At 42.4% G+C, this 25,937-nt stretch overlaps 1 protein-coding gene across 2 annotated transcripts; it reads right to left on the bottom strand.

Moving 5' to 3' along the window:
• Nucleotides 1-641: 641 nt before the first annotated feature.
• TMPRSS2 (transmembrane serine protease 2) lies at nucleotides 642-25,713 on the bottom strand. 2 transcript variants are annotated; one of them, XM_082784678.1, is made up of 16 exons: nucleotides 25,681-25,713; nucleotides 25,522-25,600; nucleotides 14,693-14,851; nucleotides 13,420-13,490; nucleotides 12,399-12,591; nucleotides 12,007-12,090; nucleotides 10,652-10,768; nucleotides 9,106-9,235; nucleotides 8,187-8,297; nucleotides 7,450-7,493; nucleotides 6,574-6,748; nucleotides 4,673-4,848; nucleotides 3,392-3,487; nucleotides 2,689-2,831; nucleotides 1,999-2,151; nucleotides 642-1,826 (listed from the first exon to the last, which is right to left on the bottom strand). In XM_082784678.1, exons 4-16 carry the CDS (start codon nucleotides 13,432-13,434, stop codon nucleotides 1,815-1,817), a joined length of 1,449 nt encoding a protein of 482 aa, XP_082640804.1. In that variant the 5' UTR covers nucleotides 13,435-13,490; nucleotides 14,693-14,851; nucleotides 25,522-25,600; nucleotides 25,681-25,713; the 3' UTR covers nucleotides 642-1,814. The 2 variants fall into 2 exon arrangements, with proteins under 2 accessions (XP_082640804.1, XP_082640803.1); XM_082784677.1 differs by lacking the exons at nucleotides 25,522-25,600; nucleotides 25,681-25,713 and adding an exon at nucleotides 21,984-22,170.
• Nucleotides 25,714-25,937: the final 224 nt, after the last annotated feature.

Raw genomic sequence — 25,937 nt, 5'->3', positions numbered from 1 at the left:
CACAGCCCTCACCCCACTGGAAGATACAGCTTTTACAACCCTGTTCAGCACTATTAACAGTTTTCCACATTTGCTACTGGAGACTTGCAACACTGCAGTTCACGAGCCATGTAATGGCCTGATACCAAAACAATGAACATACTTAATTTCTGTTTTGAATGTACTTCAAATTCAATGACTACTTCACTGTAAACCCCGAGGCACACTTGACACTAGTGCCATTGAAAACACCCTGTAGCACCTTGAGAAAAGAGGCAGATGCACATTGCTTCAGGCTGCATGAAATGCAATAACAAAACAGGGTGCAAGTGCCTCAACTCACTGCCTTCAGGCTAAGCTTCCCTTTACCTCAGTTTCACCAGAAATGTGATTTCATCAGACCCAGCCACTGAAGACATCCAGCATTCCTGGACATCCAGCTCTTCTGGATTTCTCTAAGGACCTGAAATACTGGAGTTAAAGGAATCTCTTTGATCACCCTCTTACATTTTTTTGTCCTCTTGTTTCTTTTTTTCTTAAATCAGATACTCAGAGGATTTCAGACACTGAATTCAGCAATTGCTTCCAAAGCATTCCAGATAGAAAACACTACAAAGGAAAGTTCTTTGTAGAAAAAAATATATTTATTTGGTGCAGTGTTTACATGCAAGATAATTGCATTTCAGTACCAAAAGAGAAAACAAGACTAGTAGAGTCATTTCATTCAAAAAAAAATTATCTTTCTTAACAAATGTGACTTGTTATGGCTTTTTGATCCTGTGTACTGGCTATAAATTATTTTCAAAATCCTAGTCGAGGTGGCACTGTGATATTAACTGCCTTTTGCTAAAAGCATCATACAGGTACCCAAAGGACAGCTCTAAGGAATTAAAAGCCAAATTTAATAAATGAGGTAGTTCATCTGGTTAGGCAGAAACATGGGGTTGTATTTCTTCTCACAGAACATCCAGCCTCTGGACATGCACTGCAGCCAGAGGTCCGCTGCCTGCAGCACAGACTCTTGGACAGGACAGGACAGACCAGACGTCAGCTTTCACAGCAGGGAGAGTTCAGGAGTCATCACGATGTGCTCAGCCAGGGACCCCTGTCAGGATGGTTAACTCCTGGCTTCCCACTGCAGCTCCAAAAGCATCCCTCTCCTTGGTCCACATCAAGTGACAGCAGGTCCTGCCCTTTCCAGGTTCAGAGCAGTTTAAGGCAGAAGAGCACTTTTAATTACTGAGATAGCCAGGCTGCTCTCTCAGAACAGTCTGACTTGAATGACGGCAGTCAAGGTCCTGAGGATTTTTAACTACCTGAATATACAGTATTTTTTTTTCCTGTGTCTCTACCATAGTGCATGAAAACTTCCCTTCATATATACCACAAAACATTCACTTCTAAAATTGCCAACCAGCAGCTCAGAGATTCAATGTTCACATTACTTAACATTCAGTTTAAAATGCTACTAAACCTTCTCGGTATCCAGCTACAAAAATCTTACGTTAAATTGTGATTACAATTGCCATTATAAACCTGTACCTGATTATCAAATGAAAGTACTCAACTAAAAAAAGACATCTCAGAAAGCAGTTGGCAGAACAACTTTCTGCCAGGCACCACATCAAGAAGAAAGGTGCTCATTGTGATAATCCTTCACTGATTAAAATCAGTCACTGTAGCCAGTACAGAACCGAGTGTGCAATCCTTCATGTTATTTTTAAAAAAAGAAAATTCAAGGAGAAGAATCATTTGTAAAAGTGAATAAATATCCCATGGCTTCATTTTTTCTTGTTCTCAGAAACATTGATCATCAACAAGGACAGACAGCATTGTCATCTGTTTGCCTGTTTAAAACAAAAAACAAAAATTTATAGTTGTGCTAACAGACCATCTTATCCATTATTTGGATGCTTTTCAATGGAATAGCTTTATCAGGCAGTTCACAGGATATGAATAATTAAATTTAATATTTTTAAATGCCCCAAATATCGAAGCTTAAAGACTAAAATATCTTACCTGCATATTTTTATAAATCCAGTCTGTAAACACAGTCATATTCCCATAAACTCCAGGTCTATTGGGAGTAGCACAGCCACTTCCCCAGCTGGTATCTCCAACCAACCACCACACGGAGTTTTCATTTGTTACCAGAGGACCTCCGCTGTCACCCTGCACAAAACATCCATACTATCAGTGGCCTGACCATCGGGAAAGATACAGAATATGATTCGTTTCGTTTCAGGACTACAGGTTAGGTTTCAAAAAAGCTAGAGACCATTTCAGAAGAACAACTAAAACAAAATGCTATGGCAATTACAGTATTAAATGATAACTGTTTGCCATAGGAAGGAAAATTGTTTGCCCAAAGCACTGGATGAGATAAGACTTCATTGACTTTCTTGTTCACAAGTGTAATGCTAGGGTATTGTAGTGATTACAAAGAGCTTCGTTTTCAAGTACACAATCACAAAACATCCTCAAAGCATTAAAAAGTGGCACCTTACCCTCTTGGCATATATAGCAAGACTTCAGCACTTGCTACCATTCAGGATGCCACAAAATGAACTGGAAGCCCAACCAAAGTGTTAGTCATAAAAATATATAATTGTAGGATCTGTTTTTAATTAATAGATGACAAAATTCCTACTAAGAAGACGAAAAATAAATCGGCCAGATTATTATCAAGTGTTTATTAGTAATAATTACCTGACAGGAATCAATTCCTCCTTCTAGATATCCAGCACAGATCATTGTAGGCAAAATCAGACCATTATAGATATAGATAGAATTACATTTAGAACGTTCTATTAAAGGTACCATAACATAATTCAAGTTAGTTGATGTTTTACCTAAAATTGAAACATGCACATAAACACACACACAGAAAGACAAGATTAGAACAAGCCTCAGGTCACACTGCTATTACAAATCCCAGCAGCTAGCACTGTTCAAGGTGAAATAAACCCGCTAGAAACTTTGGCATGGACTCTTAAGACATATGGTCTATCACACAGAACACTTTGACACCACAACTCCCTTCCCAGAGGTCAGGAAGTTACTCCGCATTGCTGTCGGTGTACCCTAAGGCAAAAGAACAAGGACCTGCTCACCACAACCCTGAATCAACTGCATAAGACACAGGGCTGTTAAAGGCCCATGAGCAAAGCAAGGGGTAAGAAGGTTCTCTGTTTCACAGCCCAGAACAAAGGGGCAGCAATACCCAAATTCAGAGTCCATTTTCCCCAACAGCCTGCTCCCCCGCCCCCCTCCCCCCATGCCTACCACAGACCAGGACCTTCTGGCACTGAAAGAAAGCTTGCTTCCCTTTTCTTTCTCCTCCTTATACATTTACCTAGCCAGAAGAGGACGAGCTCTGTAGAAGACCCGAACATCCCAGAACCACTCTTACCTCCTTGGTACTCTGCTCCCCATCCAGATATCCAGCACTGCTGATTGGGCTGGAACGTCATTCCTGCATTAGGCAGACAAACTGGCTGTACAGTATCTACAAAAAAAAACACACAGTGACAGTCTGCAATCCCAGATGTCCAGGTATAATGCAAAAATAAATAAATAAATAAATAAAAGCGCAAATGAAACTTCTCAGCATGACCATAACTCGCTTTAAATATATACACACACCATGTTTCTTCTCCTCTCCTTAAGGATAGTACAATACTGTGCAACACAAGCAGCAGTAGCCCTTTCCCAGAGGGCTACCTACCGCATCCTGACCTCAAAGTGAGGAGCAAACACAGTTAATGGTTCTAGCTCAATTCATCAACAATTAACACCAGTCCTCTTGATCAGTAAAGGGGAACAAAGAAGAGAACAAAGACTTCTAACAGCTGGCTTCATTCTGTTTACAAAACCCTGCTGAAAATAACGCAAGCAGGATTCAATGCCTGTATACAAGTATAAAATGCAGAAATAAAAAAAAAGACAAATTTTCTTGGTAAAAGCAACCTCCCTACACCCAGCAGAAGACGAGCCCCTCCAGATTACCTCTAGTAGTTTTAAACTGATGCACTGAAATATACAGTACCTGTACATAAAGCACCTATACACATATAGGACCCATATACATAAAGCACTTAAAAGCTTAAATAATGCTTTGTCTTCTCATGTTCCTGATTGCTTACAAAGAATATGCATCTACTTTTAAGAAAAGCCCCTTTCAGCTTTATGTGTTTAAAAAAAAAAAGGTTAGCAACCTACTAACGTGAGGTGTTATGTTCTTCCCTCTGAGCAGGAACTTCTTAGGACAGGGTTTTTGTTTCTTTGGACTTTGTGGGTGTGGGATGGGTGGGGGTGGTGTGTGTTCCCCCCCACCCCAGTAGTTATTTGATATAGCTTAGTTTACCATTTAGTCAGTTGCTCCACCCTTACTCTCTGAGACTGCACATACAGGAGTGATAACACTTGAACACCTTACAGCACTCTGCAGCAGATGTACATTACTGACCACGAGGAAAAGCAAACAAGCTTAAACCTAGTCCAAACTCCCTTACCTGGTACTAGACGTAAATAAACCCTACTTAGGAAATCAAAGGGCACTTGAAGGTGCCTCTACCCACATTTTGCTTTTCCCACGAGTAAATATCTGCAAGGAAGATTTCTTCACTACCTTCAGAAGTTTTAGGAGATGTGCTCATTGCCATTGGATTTTTTCCTTAAGAAGAATACTTACCAGTAAAACTCAACGGTGTCTCTAACTTCATAAGGGCAACATCATTGTCTTTAGTGTCTGTATCATAATCTGGATGGGAAATTATTTGTTGCACTTTATATGCAGCTCTGAAAGTAATGTCACTCTGGCTCACAATCCCAGCATAAACTCTCCAGACATATGGGTCAGAAAGTTGTCTACAGAAAAAAAAAATGTTAAAAGGTTTGTTTCCCTGGTAGGGAGTTCAGCTTACAAACTTCAAACAATTGTCTTTAGCATCCATCACCAAGAACGTACATGCATTTGACTACCACTTCTGAAGATAAATTAAAAAGTAACTCATGCCTTCCGTTTTTGGCCAGCCTCTCCTCATCAGCCAACTAACAGCATGATTTTTACTGATGTTAATCCAAACATATTAATATGCCCCCCTCAAAAAAAAAAGAGACATCCTTGTCCAGATACCTGTGTCTCATACACATCAAAAAAAAGGTGAAATGGACAAATAGCATAAAAGGGAGCTAATTTAATCAAAAAAAATCTCATGGTCAGTTTTCCTGAAAGACAGAGTACAAGATAACTAAGTCTGTGGAAGGTTGATTCTAGTTTCATAAATATACAAAAAATATTTCAAATAGATTAAGAATTACTGTCTATCCCCTTAGTCACTCAGCACAGCAAATTATAGGCTGAGACTGCAACACTGAAGCCTCTTTTTTGATTTCAGTTGCTGAGGGATCAAGTTGTTATTTCTAAAGTCTCACATGTCAGTGTTATCACTTGTGCACTATCCAAAGCACGGAAGGACAGCAGAAGCCAGAATTAGTAAAAACATGATCTAGTGAAGGAATTTCATTATCCTGAAAATGTTATTAGGCTGTTTGGTTGGGTTGTGTTTTTTTGTTTTGGTGGTGTTTGTTGCCTTTTAAAAATAAAAAATAAAAAAAATGCTAAGCATATGGTCTAGATGTAATTTAAGTAGTTACTGTGATCCAGTACAATTTACAAACGCTCAGTAGAAAGCTTTCCACAACTGTTAAAACTCTCTCGCTCAGAAGTGACAAAAAAAAAAAAAAATCCTGAAAGCATGTATTATTTTTAACCCAGCTACACTTTGGTTGCCATTCCTAACATGTTGCGTATTACAGAGCTCACACTTGAAAACAGAGGGGGGGATAAGATCTTCACATAAAACTAAACACTTGCATTCCTTTCTCAAGGTGAAAGACAAAGTTATTTTTCCATGGCGGCGTCTCAAACTGTGAATCAGCCAACCAACCGTTAAAATGTTTTTGCTTACTGGATTTTCCTCCAATAGAAGAGGAAACAATCTGCCACAAAACACCCTTAACTGTCCTTTAAAACTGTACTTTCACATTAAAGAGGGACAAAGCTTTTCTTTTTATTTTCTTCTGTTCATGCCTACAATGCCTACAAAAAGTGTTCCTTGGATAGGTATAAATCTACAGTTAATACTGACTTGGGCTTTACTGCTTGACTCTATAGCATAAAGATATGAGGAAATGAAGGGTACAGACATGTTTGAACTGATCACATCTACAGTTTTGTAATGTTGGACATTTTGGGGGCAAAGTGTAATGCCTTTGTGACGGCATTGTGTTGTCTGGCATCAGTTTGGTGCTTTGAATATGCCTTTTAAGTTGGGTGGGTGTCCGTGCCCAGCACATCCGTCCAATTTAATTTCCCCCTTCAACAAGCAAAATAGAATTTTCTTCCTGTAGAAATCAGACTATCTGCAGCTTCCAAAACTTCCTTCAACACTAAGTCTATACAGCTAAAATACCATATCCAATGCCTGCATTTGACTCCGTTTTAAAGCAGAAAGCTGCAAGATCTGTTCTGCCCCCCTGCCAGCCAGAAGCAAGGAAGACCACCCGCAGGCAGACCCACATGGCACTCACCCCTCCACGCAGTGAGCCGCGGTCACCAGCCACTCGCGGGTGATGATGGAGCCCCCACAGACGTGCGTGCCCTGCACGTGGAGGCTGAGCTGCCACGGCCACTGCCCCAGCGCCGCCGTGCTGCCGCCCACGATCCTGTTCATGATGGCCGTGCTTTTGGTGGGCAGGCCGCACTCTGGGGAATCAGGCACACACAGACAGGCGTTAGAGAGAGATGGTCTCAAAGGCGGTTTCTTCAGCCCAGGCTTCGCTGTGGCACAGCAGAGAGGGGAGAGCAGACTCTGCTACTGGTTGATCCCACATCCCAGCCATCACCCTACAATGCTCACTCATGGGATCGAGCTGGGCTGAGCCTCACACGGCCCAGGCACCCTTCACATCGCAAACACTGCCCTGCCTCGCTGGTAGCTGTTGCCCTCAGTTCATCACTTCAGAAGTGAACCATACGAGGGTGGTTCACTGAACGCTCTGAGTGCTGCTGTTTGACTATCTTTAATGAGCCACATAAACACACAACATTGTGTTGTGCAATGGAACAGGCAACACCCAGGAGTCACCTCACCACAGTTATTATGGTGAGGAACGGTGTCCACCTGATGGCCACATGTCAGTGACTGCACTACAGACTTCCCACCACAGCGCACCACGGGCAAGCCATTTAAAGGAACCAGAAGCAACAGAGAGACAGCAACTGGGGACCTAATATCCCCCTTGTCTCCTCCTCAATTCTTTTCCTTAAAATGTGAAGCTTGGGAAGCACGGTTAAATCATCTACACATCAAAAGACGGCAATTATTTACGTCGATTCAGAAAGATTTACTGCCACAGCGTTCAAAGGTGTGAACATGCAAAGGTCTGGAAAACAAGGACACTTACGTATGCAGCGTAGAGAAACCACATGTCCTGATGTACAGACATTGCTGCAATAGAAATAAAAAAAATAATGAAACAGGCTTTTAGGCAGCTAGCAAGGCAAATAGCGGGCAAAGCTCACCCTCCAGCTGCTTCCTACCCGTTCCAGCTATGTGCCCTGCCTTCACTCATCTTCCTGGTGAGGCTTCCCTCTTTTCTTCACTCTCTCCAGCTACCCTACCAACACCCATCTGGCCTCCACCATTTCTTGCATTCACCAAAACTGTCATGTGGAAGCCCGCAGACTCCAGTAGAGGTAGGCAGCACAAAAGGCTTGTAAGCCTATTGAGGAGCAAGATAAAGAACAGCATAAGATAAAGTTGAGATGATTTATGAAGCAGTCGTAGAAGACTTTGAACAACAAGGGAGCCACAGAAACCTTGCAGGTACAGCAGTCTACGGGTAAGGAAATGAGAGGCTTCAGAGTTAAGGTACAGTAGACAGGGCAACCTTCTATACAGCATGGGAACAGGATGGGACACCTCTGTTTTTTGAAAAGGAGTGGAAAGATGGAAAAGTGACAGATGTGCTTTTAAACAGAGGTAAGAGCAGTTGCTGCAAGCAGATTTAAAAGGCAGCCTCTTTCCCTCCAGCAATCCCCAGAGAAAGAAGTGCTTGCATTATGCTGTAGGCAGAAGCTGTGTGTCCCACAACAGCTAAAGATACCCCTTATAAAAGGTAATTAGTTTGTCTTAAGATACCTGTTATATAGCCTTTTATACAAGTCTGTACTCCCAGCACTTGTGTTCAGCTTCATAAAGCTTTTAAAGCTGACTTCAGCTGCTACTCCTTGACTATAGTAATATGTATCTCTGTAAAACAGAAAAAGCCTATTAAGAAACACAGCAGTTTCAGTTTTCAAACGAGTGAAAATAAATGGTGCCAAGCCAGAGCTTCTGACGTGAACAACACTAATATATATTTTATATTAAGCACAGAGCCCAATGGAGCAGTACAATGCCAGACAAACAGGTTTCTTTAAACATTCAATCTCAGTTTCCCATCAGACAGTTATTAGATTAAAATATTTTTATCTAGTACGTGTACATGGTAGGAATCTTCAGCCTTATGAAACAGAACATAATCAAGAGATGCCTTTGCTGGTACATTTATAGGGCATAGCAAAGTTCAGGTCCCATAGGATGTAACAGCCACATTCTGTGGGACATCTGCAGGGGCAGTAAGTGCTGCTGCTCTGCAGGGCTTTCTGGATGAGGACCAGCCTTGTACAGTAGCTGCTGGGCTGTCTTACTGATTGGAAACTACTTCAGGCATTGCTGATTCAGAGACCTTAATTCAGGTGTGCAAGTTTTCCTGGACAATAAATTCACTGCATTACCCCACCCCCACCAGAAGACAGTATTTGCCAACCACATCAAAGAGAGGCAACACAAAGTATTTCAGCTGTGGAAGAATTTATGCTACAGCGTTTACACAGGGAGAACATGGACAGCATTCTGGCCACAAACGTTTATGCTGCTCTTCACACCAGCATCTGTTATGTGTGTCCTCAGGAGACTGCCAGCCGCTTTTTATTTCACATATGTACTCTTAAAAACTGCAAGAGGGAAATTTTAACCATTCTATGCATTTTCAAAGACTGATAAGGGTTAGACTTACACATTATAGCCCATATCTTTACATGCAATCTTTCCAAAATCATCAGTCCAGTCATCTTGGCAAACAGGATACCAGGTGTTGCTGACAGGTGAGTAAACTTCAAGGATAAAGTTTGGTCCAAAAAGTCTAACTGCCAGAAAAGTAATAAAAAAAAAAAAAAGAATATAAGAACACCACACATGCTATACTTCTTCTTTCTCTACTTAAAGCTATTTAATACCCATTATATTTGCTTGCATCTATAAACCAGTGTTAATCTAATGCTGCCATCTACTCAAATTCTGGTTAAATACCAAGTAGACAGAAATATAACAGCGATTTAATTCCTTTATGCAAGGCAATTTAAAATAACTACCAGTTTAAAAGGCAAGTGTACAACATAGTTTTCATCTTGTCATTTCAGTTTTTATTCTTGAAATTCTTTTTCATATTCCACCACTGCAGAAGACTGAAATACCCAAGCACTTTTATCATCTACCTACACAACCGTGTATCATGTATAAATAAAATAGAAACCGTTATTATATATAATAACTTAAATACACTAAACAGACAAGCGCCTGTAGACAAAGAATGTAACAAGGAGCAATTAACTCTGACATTCCATGCCCTACTATGTACTTATTTTCAGAATAATTCAATATAAAATAGTCCAAATGAAAGAGCAGACTGAACAAGCTTCTTCAAAAACACATTATTCGACCAAACGGAGAGGAACAGCTTTACAGCATATGTCAGTAAATACTAACACTGCATGAAGCATGTACAGAAGAAGAGTTCCCAAACAGAGAATGAGCAAAACACAGGTGTTAGAATCAAGATGCCACACCTTTGGAATGGGTAAATTGAATCCATTTCCACCTTATGTTTTCAGCTCTACACCAAAACTCCTCTTGGCACCTTTTGAGTTGGAAACATTAATCAGACTAAGCTTTCTTACACAAAGCAGTTATAAAGTTGAAAATAAAGTATTGGGAGAAGAAGAAATGTGAAATATATGGAAAAAGACTTCCACTATCACCTGAAGTTCTACTAAGAAGTCACTTATGACTGTTCATTCCAGAACCAATGTTGTATTCAGGTTTGCACAAAGTAGATTTAAATTAGAAGGTAATATTTTAAAGCTTATTCCATATCAAACCAGCTTGGCTTTTAGGCATTGGAAGGGGTTGCCCAGAGGTGGTAGAGTCACAGTCCCCAGGGGTGTTTAAGGAAAGGTTGGACGTGGTGCTTAGGAACACAGTTTAAGGGGTGACATTGGTGGTAAGGGGATGGTTGGACCAGCTGATCTTGGAAGTTGATACTGACCTTAATTATTCTATGACCTGCTGAGCCAGCCATTTTGTTTCAGCTGTGCAATTGGACCAAAAACAGGCTGAAGGTCTAAATATAGGATTTGAAGCACTCAAACTTCCTAAAGCATTTTAGAGATATAACTGAGCCTAAGCCAGCCCTATGGTAACTTAGGCAAGCTTTAGACAAGGGGATTTGCTCAAGAATGCTTGCAGCTGGCTACAGGTCCCCTGCCTTGACCACCAGCACTCACCACAACGGTTTTCATCCTCCCCATTTGGGCAGTTGGTCACTCCATCACACCAATCTGAGGGAGACACGCACACTCCCGAAGACCCACACTCTAACGATCCGAGGCAAGGATTCTCTACTGTAAGGAGAAAGCAGCACAGTTATTAGATTGAACATCAGTTTAGCCTCAGGCAACTACTGCCAACTCTCACCTAAAGGAGAATGCCAGTTTGATGGAGCAAAGCATCAGAAAGCTCAGACTCAGAGATAGGAAGACACCTAGCCTGACACAACAGAAGATTTATTGCTATCTCTCCCTTACATTGCTTGTCAAATTAAATTATTGATGCAGCTGATTGGATTTTGTCCATTGCCTCCCTTGAATAAACAAACGCCATTAAGTTGTCTAAAAGGAATTAACTTCACGCTGATAAAGCATAGCATTTATAATCAGAAAAGGAGGAAGAAAGAAATTACTCCAATTACATCCTGTTGCTTTCAGTCCTGTTTAAAACGAGACTACATTCACCCCATACAAATCAGAGTTAAAAACAACAAACAAAAACCCTAACAACACAAAAGTGTCATCTAATAGTTTTAAATGAACTACCTTCTCTCTTCCTTTCCTGTCCTGCACAGAACATATCATTTGTGTTCCAGCTTATGGTGGTTACATGGACTGGGCTCACACAACTTTAACATACTTTCAAATCAAAGTCATCACAGAGACAAATATCACGAATAACTTCAGCTCTGAGAGATATCCCATTTTACAAAAATAAAATACATCTTAATCATTTACACTCTACCAGTTAAGCTACACAAATTTACTTCAGTCTCCTTCCTTCCATTGAATTTAAGTCAAGTTAGAAGTTAGAACAGAGTTTCATGTCGGAGACAATATACAGTAGTCATTTCCCTAATGAAATGTACTGTAGGATCAGTTGTCCACAGACAGTCACGTGCCAGGTATCCACCAATGCAAAAAAACCTTGTAAGACAAACTGCTCTGCAGCAAAGCTACTGCGATGTACACTTGTACTACAGCAGCTTTTCCCAGACGCTTTGTAGCTTTCCAGAAAAGCCAACTGAACAAGCTGCTCCAGGAGTCAAAAAGGTGATGACATCGCTTGATCTCAAAAACATTTACTTGACAAATGGAAAAGAAAGCAATAGCAACACTGTTTACTTAAAAATAATTTTTAAAAGCACATAGTTGTGGCTTTTCAAGCAACATCAGTTTATCTCTTATGAGATAGATAACAAAGTCTTTCCTATCCTTAATTCAGCATAAGAAGATAAAAAAAATGCATACTTCTAACCATAAGCATATTACTTCCTTTCTTTCTGAACACAAAACAAAAAAGTAATTCTTACCAAAATACCAAATGAAGAAAGCACCAACTGCGCAACAAATGACTATTAAAATGGATATTATAATTATTATGGTTTTCTTTACACCTGAAACAGAAACAAGGGCAAAAAGGGAAATTAGGTTTACAAATAAGAAATTTCCAACATGGAGACCAGCATTACGTATATTTCCTTGAAATTAAAAGTAGATGGTGTTTTTCCACCAGACTTTCTCCATTCCAACACCCTTCCTTCACTGCGGATGCAGTTACACCTGCATCCCAGCCACCACTTCTTCATCCACAAGGAGGAAGCAGGCTCTTGCATATTCCTTCAACACCGGAATCTGAAGGGAAGACCCCCTTACTCTGGAAGACATTAAGCCTAAAATTGGAAAAAATCCCAAGAAATCTTGCCTGATGAACAAGTCCTCCCAGTTGAAGGGGCTACTGGACTAGTCGACTGGTAGGTTGAAACTCTTGGGACATAGGTTGGCACTGATGGAGCATTTGTAGAGAAGTATGGTGGATATGGGTTAGCACCTGCTGGTGGCCTGGCAGAATAGTTTTCTGGCTGAAAGCCACGATTTTCAAAGTATGGCGGTGGGCCCTAAATGATAACATTACAGGAAAGGAAACAAAAGAAAGGCAAGACTGTGATTAAGACGAAGCAAATTTAAGATACCGTTTCCATACAGAACCCTACTAAGTAATTCTGCTACCATAGGAATCCACCACACATGCTCATACATACCAGTGACTCAAATTTGCATGGAGAGAGGTTTACAGCACATGCCTAATACTTCATACTTTGAATAATAAGAACAACAGTGATGCCCAAAGGCATATTAAGAGATCAGTTTCCTGGTCCAAAGTAACTCCATCTAGAAAGGATTTTTGAACCCAGCCCACCAGGTGACTGTACCAACTATTTCACTGGAACATCTGACAGCAAACAAATAAGCAGCACGGACTGTTTTAGGCAATACCATCATCAAAAGAAATGCTGGCAACTAACAGCCTCTGTGCACTCAGCTGTCCATGTCTAGGAAAAATGCCTACTTGCCATTCTGTCCTATAGGAAGACCTAGTGCACCTGAGCTACTTCTGAAACACACTGGCTTAACAACAGGTTGTGGAATACTTAACTTGTGAGAGATTTAAGAATTAAATCAGAAGCCATGCTAATCTCTCTCAAACATAATCTTTAAAAGCATAAATCTCTCCTAGAGGTATCCGAGCACTTGAAATCCTAGTTAATTCAAGCCTCTTATACCTGTCCCACAGTGTATCTTTCCCTTCATGCAAAAAACACAAGAAATACTTATATCCACATTTTAAAAGACTTACTAACCAGTACATAACTCAATAGTATGTTACTTGTAAAGAAATAAAACCCCATTAAAGAAAGAAAAAAAGAAGCATTTTGTTTACTTACTACAGTAGAGGTCATCTTTCCTTTGTCAGTAGTACTGAAACAACTCAAGTGTTTGGAAGTAAAGCTTGAACCTATAAAAAAAAAAAAGAACAGGAAATGATCATAACCAAAAGCTTTATCCACCTCTCTTGTTTTTCCTTTGAAAAAATGCCAAATCAAGAGGAAAAAAATAGGGAAGTATTTCAAGAGCGGGTATAAATTAAGGTACAGCCTGAAATCAGATCTCAATAGCCTCTCAATACAACCTTGAGCATTATACAGTGGCCACTATTCATCAACACGAGCACCTAGCAAACCGAGAAGACTGAGGCAGTGCTCACCCTCACTGACAGGAGGAGCGTTGTAGAGCACCCTGGCAGCAACCCACCTGCTGTCAGCGCCAGGCACAGTTCCTCCTGCCTCTCTCAACACTTACTCATGTATCACTGAACTTTATGACACGGAAACAAGAAGACGAACAAAGCATAAGGAAATAGAAATGCCACCAATTCATTTAATAATGCTAAAGATGGTATCCCTGAAAACCACACCATTTTCACTCCATTGCGTTGCAAACAGTTTTCTTCTTGGTTATGCTTTGTGGCTACCACACCAAAAAGAGGGGAAAGAAGCATGGCAGTGAAACAGCATGCCACACCAATACAAATCTTACTGAAACAGTAAAACAAAGGAGCTGCATCCAAAGTTTCAGGCATATAGCAGTTTATTTTGAAGTTAAACATTAACATTAGGTAAAACCAAAGATTAGCAGAAACACAAGAAATGCACAATGTTTGCTGTCACCTTTCTAACACAGGTGGCTATACACAGCCATACGCAAGCATTTTAATAAATAATTTAATCTACAGAGACCTCTCATAATATTACCCTACATGAGAAAAAGCACAGGAAGTGCCTCAGTCATACACTGAGCAACACAGTTCTCCAGCTTCCAGAACAAGCCCCGCACACCGGCACAATGCCACCACCCCTGTTGCAAGCCGCTACTATAAAAAGCAGCTCCACTAAGACACAGCATAATTTAGCCTAAAACAGAAGGTTGTTTTAGAGCCTGCACCTAGATGTCACCTCACCCAGAACTGAATTTCAAGTGTCTTTGAAGCAGATGTCAACCGCAGCTTAGCACCCAGAGCATGCCAATACCTCGTGACAGTTTAGGAAGGTTGATCATGGTATTTGCCTATTTGTGCTACCAAAAAATAAATAAAATAACGCACAGTTGAACTCTTACTTGCATGGAAGACAAGAGAAAACAACTCCTTCTCCTACTTACAGCAAGTCCATCAAGACTGGTGACTAAGTCTGCAGGACTTCTCTTTTATGTCGCATCCCTTCTTAGTCAATTCTTCATTGTAGAGCTGGGAAATGCAGTTCTGCCTAAACTCAGAGGACGAGTAACACTTCACAGGAAGATATTGTTGTTCCTTGTTCTCTGAGAAGGAAGGAAAAAAGGTACAGAAATTTAATGTTAACAGATGGAAGGAAGAATACTAGGTGATTCTGAGGTAAGCCAGGCATGACAAACAAACAAAAAGAATATTTTCTACATTTCAATTTGAAATTCTTTACAAGCTGGCAGATGACAGACTTCCTCATTCTATTTTTTTAATTAACTACAGGGAAAAAAGAAAAGAAATCGCTGTTGTTTAACTCGCTGTTAACCACCTCTCCCATTTCAGTTCTTGTTAAACTACTTCCCCTCTAACTTCTAATAAGAGATTTTCCATTATCACACCACAAAACATAGGCAAGACATAGGTACATACACATTTCAATGAAATTATTTGCCATGGTATTAAAAAGAGATTACACCAAAAACACTAGACTCCCATTAGATTGCGCGTTTCAAATACAAAAAAAAAAAAAAGATGGCTAGCATCCAATAATGATACAATCCAGGTTTCTTGAACATACATCACTGAGACACTTCAAAAAGTTTTACAAACAAATCAAGGATACTGCAGCAAATTCACGGATAAGCACACTGGGCCATGGAAAAACAAACTGACCTGCCAAACAGTCCCCATTCCAAGAGCGACAGAACTGGAAAGCATGGTGCTGCCTTATCTCAGGCCAATAGTTCAGGCTCACACATCTGACAGATTTAAAATTTACATCGCACATAAAAGTAGTGTAAACCCACATTGATAAGAAAAAAGTTTGGTGGGAACACAGAATTAACCTTCCCTTCCCCCAGCAGTCACTTCCCCAAATATGTGCCAAGTTATAATGGCACATTACCAGGTACATCTGAAGAAACCTCAAATGTTCCTTAAAGTGAGATGGCAGAGTTAAAGGGTACAGGGATCCCTATGCAAGAACACAGGGATGGAAGTCATCCCTGCAGTGGGCTTCAAAGAACAAGACAATGTCCAGGGTGCAAAGCCTTGCAGATCAGCTTGTCATGCAACACCTTACAGCACTGGGAAAAGCATAGCCAATGAACGAAAGGGAATCATCATTCATATGCTGTCAAGCCCTTGAATTTCAAACCCTTCAGTTTACTCCAATATTAAGCAGAACAAGCACTTGGCCCTCCAGCATTCCAGAAGTTCCAAAAATCAAGTTTGCTTTTTTTTCCACAACTCTGAAAGCAAAGAAATAATGCTATAATTTCACAGAATCACAGAACTGAAGGAGTTGGAAGGGACCTCCAAGCATCATCAGGTCCAACCCCCCTGCCAAAGCAGGTTCCCTAGAGCAGGTTGCCCAGGTAGGCAACCAGATGCGCCTTAAATATCTCCAGAGAAGGAGACTCCACAACCTCCCCGGGCAGCCTGTTCCAGTGCTCCATCACCCTTACCACGAAGAAGTTATTTTGCATGTTGGTGCCAAACTTCCTGTGCTCCATTTTGACCATTGTCCTTTGCCCTGTCCCCACAAACCACTGAAAAGAGGTTGGCCATATCCCTTTGTCTCCCACACCTCAGGTATTTATAAACATTGCTAAGATCTCCCTTCAGTCTTCTCTTCTCCAGGCTGCACAGACCCAGGTCTCTCAGCCCTTCCTCATAGAGAAAATGCTCCATGCCCTGTACCATCTCTGTGGCCCTCCGCTGGACTCTTTCCAGGAGATAACTGTCTTTTTTGTACCGGGGAGCCCAGTAGTTGTTTCTTCCCAGGTGCAGGACTCTACACTTCATTTGTTAAACCTCATTTGGCTACTTCCTGCCCAGGTCTCACATGCCTTCTGGCATGTCAGCTGCTCCTCCCAGCTTTGTATCATCGGCCTATTTGCTGAGGGTGGACACTATTCCCTCATCAATGTCATCATCAAAGATGTTGAACATTTCTAATAATAGCCAATGGTAAGAGTATAAAATATACAGCCATCGGCACTAGAAGGTTGTAGATCTGTTAAAGTAGGTCCAGAGGAGGGCCACAAAGATGGTCAAGGGGCTGAAGCACCTCTCCTACATAGAAAGGCTGAGAGAGCTGGGGATGTTCAACCTACAGAAGAGAAGGCTCTGGGGGAATCTCATTACAACCTTTCAGTACTTGAAGGGGACTTACAGGGAAGATTTAGATTAGAACGAAATTTAGATCTGGAAGGAAATTCTTCACTCAGAGGGAAGTGAGGCACTGAAACAGGTTGTCCAGAGAGGTTGTGGATGCCCCATTTCTGGAAGTGTTCAAGGCCAGTCTGGACGAGGCCCTGGGCAACCTGATCTAGTGGGTGGCATCCCTGCCTATGGCAGGAGGGAGGTGGAAGTAGATGGTCTACAAGGCCCCTTCTAACCCAAGCCATCCTATTCTATAGAACACTGTCTCACAGCAGGAAGCCATTATTAAAATATCTTAGCTCCTTCTAATATGTGTCTAAGGAGTGTTATAAGTACAGTTCTGTCACAGTTTATTAGACTTAGAAAACTTGCATCTTTTTTTTTTCCCAAGAAAAGTTGTCAGAATTGGAGAAAATTGAAAAGATTAGATTCACCCAAGACAAATTGAATCCAACACTTTTTTTGTGGAAAAAAAAAAAAGTTTTCAATGACTTCCTGCAAATCAATCCTGTATATTAAAAAAAAAAAAAAAAAAAAGTGGTAATTTGATAGGTCTCCACTTCGTTTGATAACTTGCTACTTAACTGGATATAGACTCCCTAGAACATGAGTCCCCCAAAGGCTTGTCTTCCTCCTCTCGACCACTGTCCCATGGACAAGAAAAGCACTGAGCAGAGTTGCACTGCTCAGCAGTAGGTGCTCCTCACCGCCCTGTCCTCCTTAGCCCCTCACCTTGCTACTGCCAGATGAAGGCAAGCCTCTGCTTTCGCCTCCTTGCAGCAGCAACAGGTCATGGCTCCTTTTATACTGTGTGCATCCTTCAATAACCAGGAGTCAACATCCCATAAAGACAAATAAAAAAAATTACAATGGAAAAACAAACAGGAGATAGAGTCCCATTTTTGTTCATAAAACCAGACTTTTACCCTAGGCTTTTACCCTAGTTTCTCCATGCAAGAAATAAAAATGTTACTTCCTTATCACTCACCATGTTGTAACTGCTAATTAAGAACAGTACCATGCTTCTAGAGGTGCAGAACTCTGCACGTACTACCAGCTACCTTAGTTTCCACAGCCTTTTCCATAGAGATAGCTATATATTGTATACAGGTGACACGTGTAAGTCAACAAGATGGAACAGTTACCTTCAACCATACTAATAGAACACTGTAAATTCAGTCAATTGGCTAATGATGCCAAGATTATATTGCTAACAGTACACTTCCTGTATTTCTTTACTACTTCAATGCATATTTTGTGCCATTTCCTTAAGCAGAAATGCTATTAGCTGTTTGCTAAGCTCTATGACAAAGACCATCAACTGAATAAATAAGTAAAAAACAGACCAGTTCCTGATAACTATACCTATGTAAAAGCAAACACGTGCACACAAGATAAAAAAAACAACTGTTAAAAATCAAATGCATAAAGACAAGTTCAGCTTCTAAGAGAAGCAAGCATAAAAGTATCCAATCTAGATAAGCAGTGACTAACACCAATTCATACCCAAAAATATCCATTCTTATTATCCAGATAAAGAAATACAGCATACTCATTAAAATGTTAATGGAGTGCAAAGCTCAATCTTAATACAGAATAAACCAACAAATTATGGCTTCTCTTGATGATACTAGAAAGGAAGTATGCTTTTATTAGTTTACATCCAACCATTTTATGTTATCAAAGAAACTTCAGTAGCTAAGGGTAGACAATCGTGATAGTAAGTGGTGGGGAGCAAATGAGCAAAGAGGTGATTCCAAATTTACTTGCATAATCTTTTCACACAATGGGCAATTCTTGCCTTTACTGCCTGGACAACAAAAAAATAAACATGGTCAAGGTCCCTGTTTAACAAGCAGCATTAAAAACATCATGAATTACAAATAAACTATAAAAAGGTTTAAAAATCCATTTACTTTTCAAAGAGGAAATAAATTAAATAAGAATATTCATATAATTTCATCAACAAGATTTCCTTAATACATCTGGAAGTAGTACTGGATATTTTTCCCTTTTTTTTTTTTTGTTTATCATTGCAGTAAATGTAATTTATTCCTTTGGGGTGAAATTTAACCTCTGTATGGGTCAAAACCAAATCAACAAGAACCTGAATGTCTAAAGTAATTGAAATTGAGTTATTTCAGTGTTCTCACTTTTCAACTAATCTTCTCAATAAGGGTAAGCTCTGCTCAGTGTGCCCAAGCAGTAATATTAAAGTGTTGGTGTGTTCAGCCCCGAGCAGAGCAGGCTGAGGGGAGGCCTCATGGCGGCCTGCAGCTCCCTCACGAGGGGAGCGGAGGGGCAGGCGCTGAGCTCTGCTCTCTGGGGACAGCGACAGGACCTGAGGGAATGGCATGGAGCTGGGACAGGGGAAGGTCAGGCTGGGGGTTAGGGAAAGGTTCTGCACCCAGAGGTGGTCAGGCATTGGGACAGGCTGCCAAGGGCAGTAGTCAGGGCACCAAGCCTGACAAGAGTTCAAGAAGCGTCTGGACAAGGCTCTCAGACGCATGGTCTGGTTTTAGGGTGGTCCGGTGTGGAGCCAGGAGTTGGACTTGATGATCCTTGTGGGACCCTTCCAACTCTGATATTCTGTGACTCTATGGTCTTGCAGAGTACTATACAAGACTGCAAATACTTACAAGAAAGTCAATTTGCCACAATAGAGCCTCAGCATTCCTAGGTTTCCTAAGAAATAGCTTTGGAGCTCTTCCAGATTAGCTCCTAAAACATCATTAAACTATAGAACCACTTATCAACAGGTGGTAAAAGAAAAAAAAAAAAAAAAAAAACACACAGCACCTCTTGATAAGCTCTACCAGAAACTCAAATAAAGTCCACAATACAGCAGCATTCTCGAGGCCAGCAAACCAAGATTCATACTACTTTCACAGGCAAAAGAAAAAAAAAAAAAAAAAGGTATTAAGTTCTACGCGTACCAGTCTCATTTTAAACTGTTGTAGGATGCTGTATTCATAGTATGAGTAATGCTCTATTTATCTTCCCTGAAAACAAACGTTACCAATGAAACTGCCTATCACGAGTAAATGAGATGCTTATATATAAGGGGGGAAAAAAAGTCACATGCAAGCAATTAGGAAAGGTGGAGTGGGAAAGGAGGCAGAGAAGGCGTTGCCTAGCTGAGTGGATGATGAGTGGCAGAAGAGTTATAGCCCTACTAAAAGCTGTTTCCAAGACAGGGAGGGCAAGAGTCCAAAAGAATCAGATTTCCTGGTATGGTGGGAGTTGGATCTATCCATTGGTACGGATGCAGCTATTGCCCATGGCACCCAGCACCTCATACACTGATCACTGAATTGCTAGAGGATGCTCTAACTGCCAGCCTGGCATTTCGGTGCTTTCTTTCCCTATATTACACCCCCAGTTCTGCCTCTGCCCATTTCCCCTATAGCAGAAGCAAACAACCTCAGCTTCAATAGCAGCAAAATTCAAGTCTCGGGTTGCAGCAGTGAGAGCCTCTGGCTGCTTCTTTGGGGGGGGGGGGGGGGGGGGGGGGGGAGTAGGGAGGAAGCTCTCAAGAACACCTATTTACCACATCCAAGTTGCAAACAAATGAGCTTGCAGACATGGTTATCACTCAGCAGGAGGCACCCACCCTGCAGAAAAATAAATAAAAGCTAGCAATGTTAACAAAACTGGCTTATTTAGGTATTTGTCTAGGTCAGCTGTTTTCAACCTGTGAGCTCCACCTGCTGAGGGGCTATAAACCACTTTCAAGGGGTCTATGGCAGATAAGGAAGAAAAGCAAGCTGACCAGCAGGAGGTTTGAATCCAACGCACAGGGTGAACCCTCATTGCCAGGGACTGGTTTAGGGATCCACGCACTGAAGACACAGGACAAGTACTAACGCAGTGGCACAGATGCAGCCGAGCTGCAGATGCAGCACCAGAGATGCTCAGGGTGGGCAGACCCTGCACTGAGGCAGACTGCACACAGCGGGGGAAGGTCCTGTACCTCCAGGAGTGGCATCTCCAAGGGAAATATTCCGACCAGCAACCCAGAATGCTGCTTCAATCTGTTTTTCCTAGAATACCATTTCGACCTAGGCTGGACTGCCACAACAGATTTGCTCTAGATCCGCTGCCCTACGTAAACTTTCGATGTCCCACACAGCATCCGTCTCGTTCCTCACCTAACACTGCCCCACTTAGCACAAATCAGCCGTCAGAGGGGAAGCTGCTCCCTCCAGGTCTTTCTGAAGCGTTGAAGGTGTAATTTAACTCAGGGCAAACAGGGATACTCAGGACAACGGCGCAGTGTGAGAGCAGCCTCTCAAATTCACTGACCTACACACAGCCCTGCAAACCTGCAGTGAAACTCTAGGTGCCGGTAAGGTGTGATCACCAAGAAAGCTGCCCAAAACAGCATGCAGAGGGGGGGCTTTATTCCAACCCTCAAGGTCTTGGCCTGGACGTTTTGATGAGATGGATCGTCCTGGAAGGTGCTCTGCTCATATCAACAACGTTGCTCTTCCAAAATGCTACTCAACAAACCGTGCCACCTGTAGCCAAAAGTCAGCGCTTTTACAAGAAACCAAACGGCGGTGACACAGCAAGGAGGTCCCAGAATTAGGTTTGGTTTAACCTCCATAGGAACAGCCACGGCCTCCGTGACCTCGAAGGAGCTGCCCCATCTCACAGCATCTCTCTTCCCTTCATCACGACGGCACGAACAGATAACATTCACCTCGAGAAGCACCAGCTGGGGCGGCTTTAGCATACACAGAGCTCTCTGCAGCTTGGCCCCAGCACCCCAAAAAACCACGTTACCGGCTTCCAGGTCCCACCTCGCCTCACCCACCGCTGCAGGGCCAGCCTTTGGGAAGGAGGCAAGCGGCTGGACCGGGGGTGGGGGACACGGCCTCCACGCTGCCACCGGGGTCACTCGGCGCCCCCAAAAGCCAAGCCTCGGTTAAACGCCAGCAAAAACGGGGAGAGGGGGGCGGCCGGGACAGGGCGGCGAAGTGAGGGTCCAGGGGCAGCCCCCCGGCCCCGGAGGTGCCGAGGCCCGGCCGGGCCGGGCAAGGGGGAGCCCCCGCTTACCTGGGGCCGCCCCCGCCGCGGCGGAGCAGAAGCGGAGCGGATCCGGAGCGGGACGCGGCGCCGGCCGGGAGCAGCGGCGGCCGGGGAGGAGCTGGGGCGGGGGGAGAGGAGGGAAGGGGCCGGGCACCGCATCCACCTGCGGGCACCTGCCCCCGCCGAGGCCGGGCACCGGCAGGGGGGAGCCGGGATTTTCCCTTCCCCCAGCCCTCTTCCTCTTCCCTCCTCCTCTACCTCCTGCGCCCGTCTGCAAAACAAACCCGCTACAGGGAAGAGGGCAGCGAGAGACACCAGCCCCCGAGCGGGGGGGTTGAGACGGAGTTTTTTAAAGATCAGTAATCAGTACTCATTATTCGTCTGCTTCTCAAAGCGCCGTATGTAAATCAGGAGCCTCAGCCCTTCCCTAAACCAAGCTGATAGCGAGTGCTCGTAAAATTGGCCTGGGAAATTACTTCCTTTTTTCTTTTACCGTTGAGGTCTGCTTAAGAAAGGGGCACTCTTAAAAGATTAGTGCTGTCAGTAGTCTCAAGTCAGAGTCTTATAAGACTCGAGTGATTTGGGTTAACTCACTTGTAAAGCAGATCTAGAAAAGAATAAGGCTGTTCTCTGCCAAAACTGAACTCACAAGTTCAATAAAAATTGACTTACATCCAAAAGCCTCAGAGTATAACTGCGTAAGTTCATAAGTGCGTGGAGAACTTCCACTCACTTTAATAACAGCCCCAAATTAGCTACAGCATCGTTGCATACTGTGCTTAACACCTCTGCAGTGAGACTCCAGATAAGGGAAAGTCCCGAAGCATGGCATGATGAGTGTTTGGGCTTTGTTTATATTTTCAAACGCACATCAAGAAATCACATCCAGGGCACCAAGAAGCCAAAATCATACCTTCAGTATTTTTCCAGCTTTACTAAGCTTTCTTAATATTTATTCAAAGACATGAACTTACTATTCTGATATTTTAGTACTAATACATGGGAAGCATTTGCTGAAACATCTTTAAACTTTTGCGCAGACTTTCCAGCTGGACCTTTTTGTGGGGCTATTTCTGCTCATGTTTTCCCAAAAGGAGTTGGTGAAATTCAGTAGTTTTCCACTGTGGATTTAGTTGCAGAAACTGGGCTTGAATTTCTCCTGAAGCAAAATGTAAGATTGTCCCAAGTCATGCCTACAATGGTTCTCTAAAGTTTTCACCTTTTTGGCTTGTCCTTGTCTTTAATCTGCCAATCGTGTCCTTAAATCTGCCTTGTCTTTAAATCTGCCAGTGGCCTTTAGAGCTTAAAGATATTTTACTTTTGAAGCAGGGTGCCTGGTCGTGAGGTTTCCTGATAAGCTTCCTTGCCAGGACAGAGGGAGATGGCCCTGAAAACTGCCACATGTCACCACAGCCACAAAAGAGAGATGCCCCATGACCATCAAGGAGAGCTGTGCTGCTCTACAGGCAGAATCTGAACGTGCCTCCACCTTCAAAATTCACTTTTTCTTTGAAGATCATTTGGAGGCTCCTGTACTGATGGTGTGTTCCATTCCTCTCTCAAGACAGCTCCCTCAGTTATTAGGATGCCTAACAATTTAGGTTTCCAAAGGCAATTTTTCTGTGCTTAGGTTCCCCCTTTGGATTTGTCCAAATACGTAGCACAATGGCTAAAGGTAAGGAGAAAGGGAGATGTAAAATACCTAGGAAAATCCCACTATATATTGATGTTGTCCATATGTAGCCACTTCTAATGTATTACATCAGTTCAGGAGTTATAAAAAAAAAAAAAAAAAAAAAAAAAAAAAAAGTAAGCAGGACGACAGGGTAGCAGGGTATGGATAAGTATGACCTGCTGAGGAGAAGCTTTAGATGGGTAACCACATGGCTTTGTGGACCACGAAATAATACCGGATCTGCCATGGCAGGGATTCAGTGCGGCCCCATTACAATTAATGGCACCCTGCTTAGTTACAGACTTGAAGACCTGGGCACCCGCCAGCAGCCCGTTGATTAACACTGTTAACACCTTTTCTTTTCAGGCAGAACGGCTGAGCTGGTAAGGGAAAAGTGCATTCCCTCATTTCCCCAGTTCTTCTCTTTCTTGCTTCAGGCTGGGAGGTTGGTTTCTGGCTCACTGAAGGGTTGACATTTTGGTGCTCTATCGTAGTAAAAGCCTCTTTTTTTTTTTTTTTTTTTTTTTTAAACTGGTTAATATTCTGCAAGCTTAACTCAGTTTGCTAACAAAGGTCAAAGGGACACCACGAGCTGGAGCGGCGGAGGTGGAGGTGGGGAGGGGGACACTGCCTCCTCTTGGCAGCAGAAGTTGAAAGGTCTGTTCAGCTCGTCTTTTCTAGCCGAGGACTAGTCGTGGTCCTGTAAGCTCTTACAAAATATTTGCGTGTGTATGGCTTTTAATTATTCAAGCTGGCTTTTAGCAGCACAGGATGCCAAGCCTTCATTTTAGTAACGCAGTACGAGCCGCCTTCGACAGGGCGGGGCTGGGTTTGGTGTTTCAGGGCCAGTGCATGCTTGCAGAGGGGTCCTGCTCTCGAGGGGCTCTGTCTTGTCCAGCAGCCCAGACCTCCAGGTGTCCGAGGACTCAGACGTCATCCAGCCTGCTGCTGGTTGTCTCCATGCTCACACCAAACACCTTTTTCTCACTTAATAGTTTAAGCGCTCAGTGAACCGCTTCCTCCTCCATATTTATGAATGTGCATTTATGAATGTGAGGGGCAGGGGAGGGTGCTCTTTTGTTTTTACAGGCTCGGATGTTAATGCTCCTGTATACTTGTGCTAAGCATCGGAATTTCAGCATGTAAATGAACAGAACTTAAGGGTCTGGCATCACCCACCATCCCACCACAGGAAAACTTTGTCATTCTTTGCTTCCCACTTCTACTCTATTGTTTAAGGCAAGTCTGCCCACCCTTTAATCATAACTTGTACTGTTCCCGCAGTCCTCCATCAACACAGTTCATTTCCTACTCTGTTAATAACCAACGTATAATTCACTCCATTGTCTTTCTTTCTTACGTCTGATTTTTTGCATGTGTTTCTAGTGTCCAATAAAAAACTCAGGGCACGAGAGATAAAGTTTCTCTAAAGCAAAGCTACAGAATGCTTCCTTAAGGCATGTCAGGATGAGCTTGTCCTTGCCACTTTGGGACCACAGCACAGGACTGTTTTACCCCACCAAGAGAACCAGAATTAAAGGCATCTCCAGGCAAATTCAGTGCCAAAGCCCCCAGTTTGACAAAACCATTCAGATGACAAAACGGCTAATCCAACTCACCACTATTACTAACTCAACAGCCTTCACCCAAATTTAAGCACTGGGAATCTCATTATGGCATTTCTTCATCAGCACCATGAGAAACACCTCTGTTCAGCACTGCCTGAGAGATGCTACAGTTATGCATTCATCCACAAAACTACATCAGTAAGCTCTCAAAATTTGGAAATGTAGTTATTTAATAAGTAAGCTAAAACTAAACGTATGTTGACTTTGGTAGTACATTTGCATCTGCTGGTATTATCAAGAATACAAACACACATAAACTTACCTGCTTCAGGTCTAGTTGGAAATCAAAGTAAATGGGCAGACATCTCCAAGAATCATTTCTTATTCTAACTGTTGAACACCTGTGAAACAAAAGGTAGACTTTTGTTAACATATTAACTCAAGATGCTGAAAAAAAAACACAACTACTGAAACCAATTACCTGTTATCTGGGACCGGGAGAGGGTAACGCACACTTGCAGATCAGAGAGGCGTGGCCCTGGGAACATTCTCACTTCTTTCCCAACCATTCAGGAAGTTCTTCTGGAGTTTCAAGCCCTACAAAGATGGAAAACCAGAAAATTATCTAGGATTTTCTTGATTCTTTCTCTCTCACACTTCCCCTACAGAAACAAAGAAAGTCTTAGAGTTATGAAATTCTTTGCTTTCTCCCAGAGGGAAGAAACTGTCAGGGATAAT

This window comes from Aythya marila, assembly GCF_965140915.1.
Source record: "Aythya marila genome assembly, chromosome: 1".
Lineage (NCBI taxonomy): Eukaryota > Metazoa > Chordata > Aves > Anseriformes > Anatidae > Aythya > Aythya marila.
The sequence above is the reverse complement of the archived record's forward strand: the minus strand, read 5'-3'. Positions and strand labels throughout refer to the sequence as shown.

Bases quoted from the DNA above. Each gene is read 5' to 3' on its own strand.
- TMPRSS2 (XM_082784678.1), bottom strand. The intron at 7,494-8,186 runs GTATCTTAAGAC...TTTCTATTGCAG, and splicing joins TATAAAAGGCTATATAACAG to CAATGTCTGTACATCAGGAC. The intron at 4,849-6,573 runs GTGAGTGCCATG...TTTTTTCTGTAG, and splicing joins GCGGCTCACTGCGTGGAGGG to ACAACTTTCTGACCCATATG.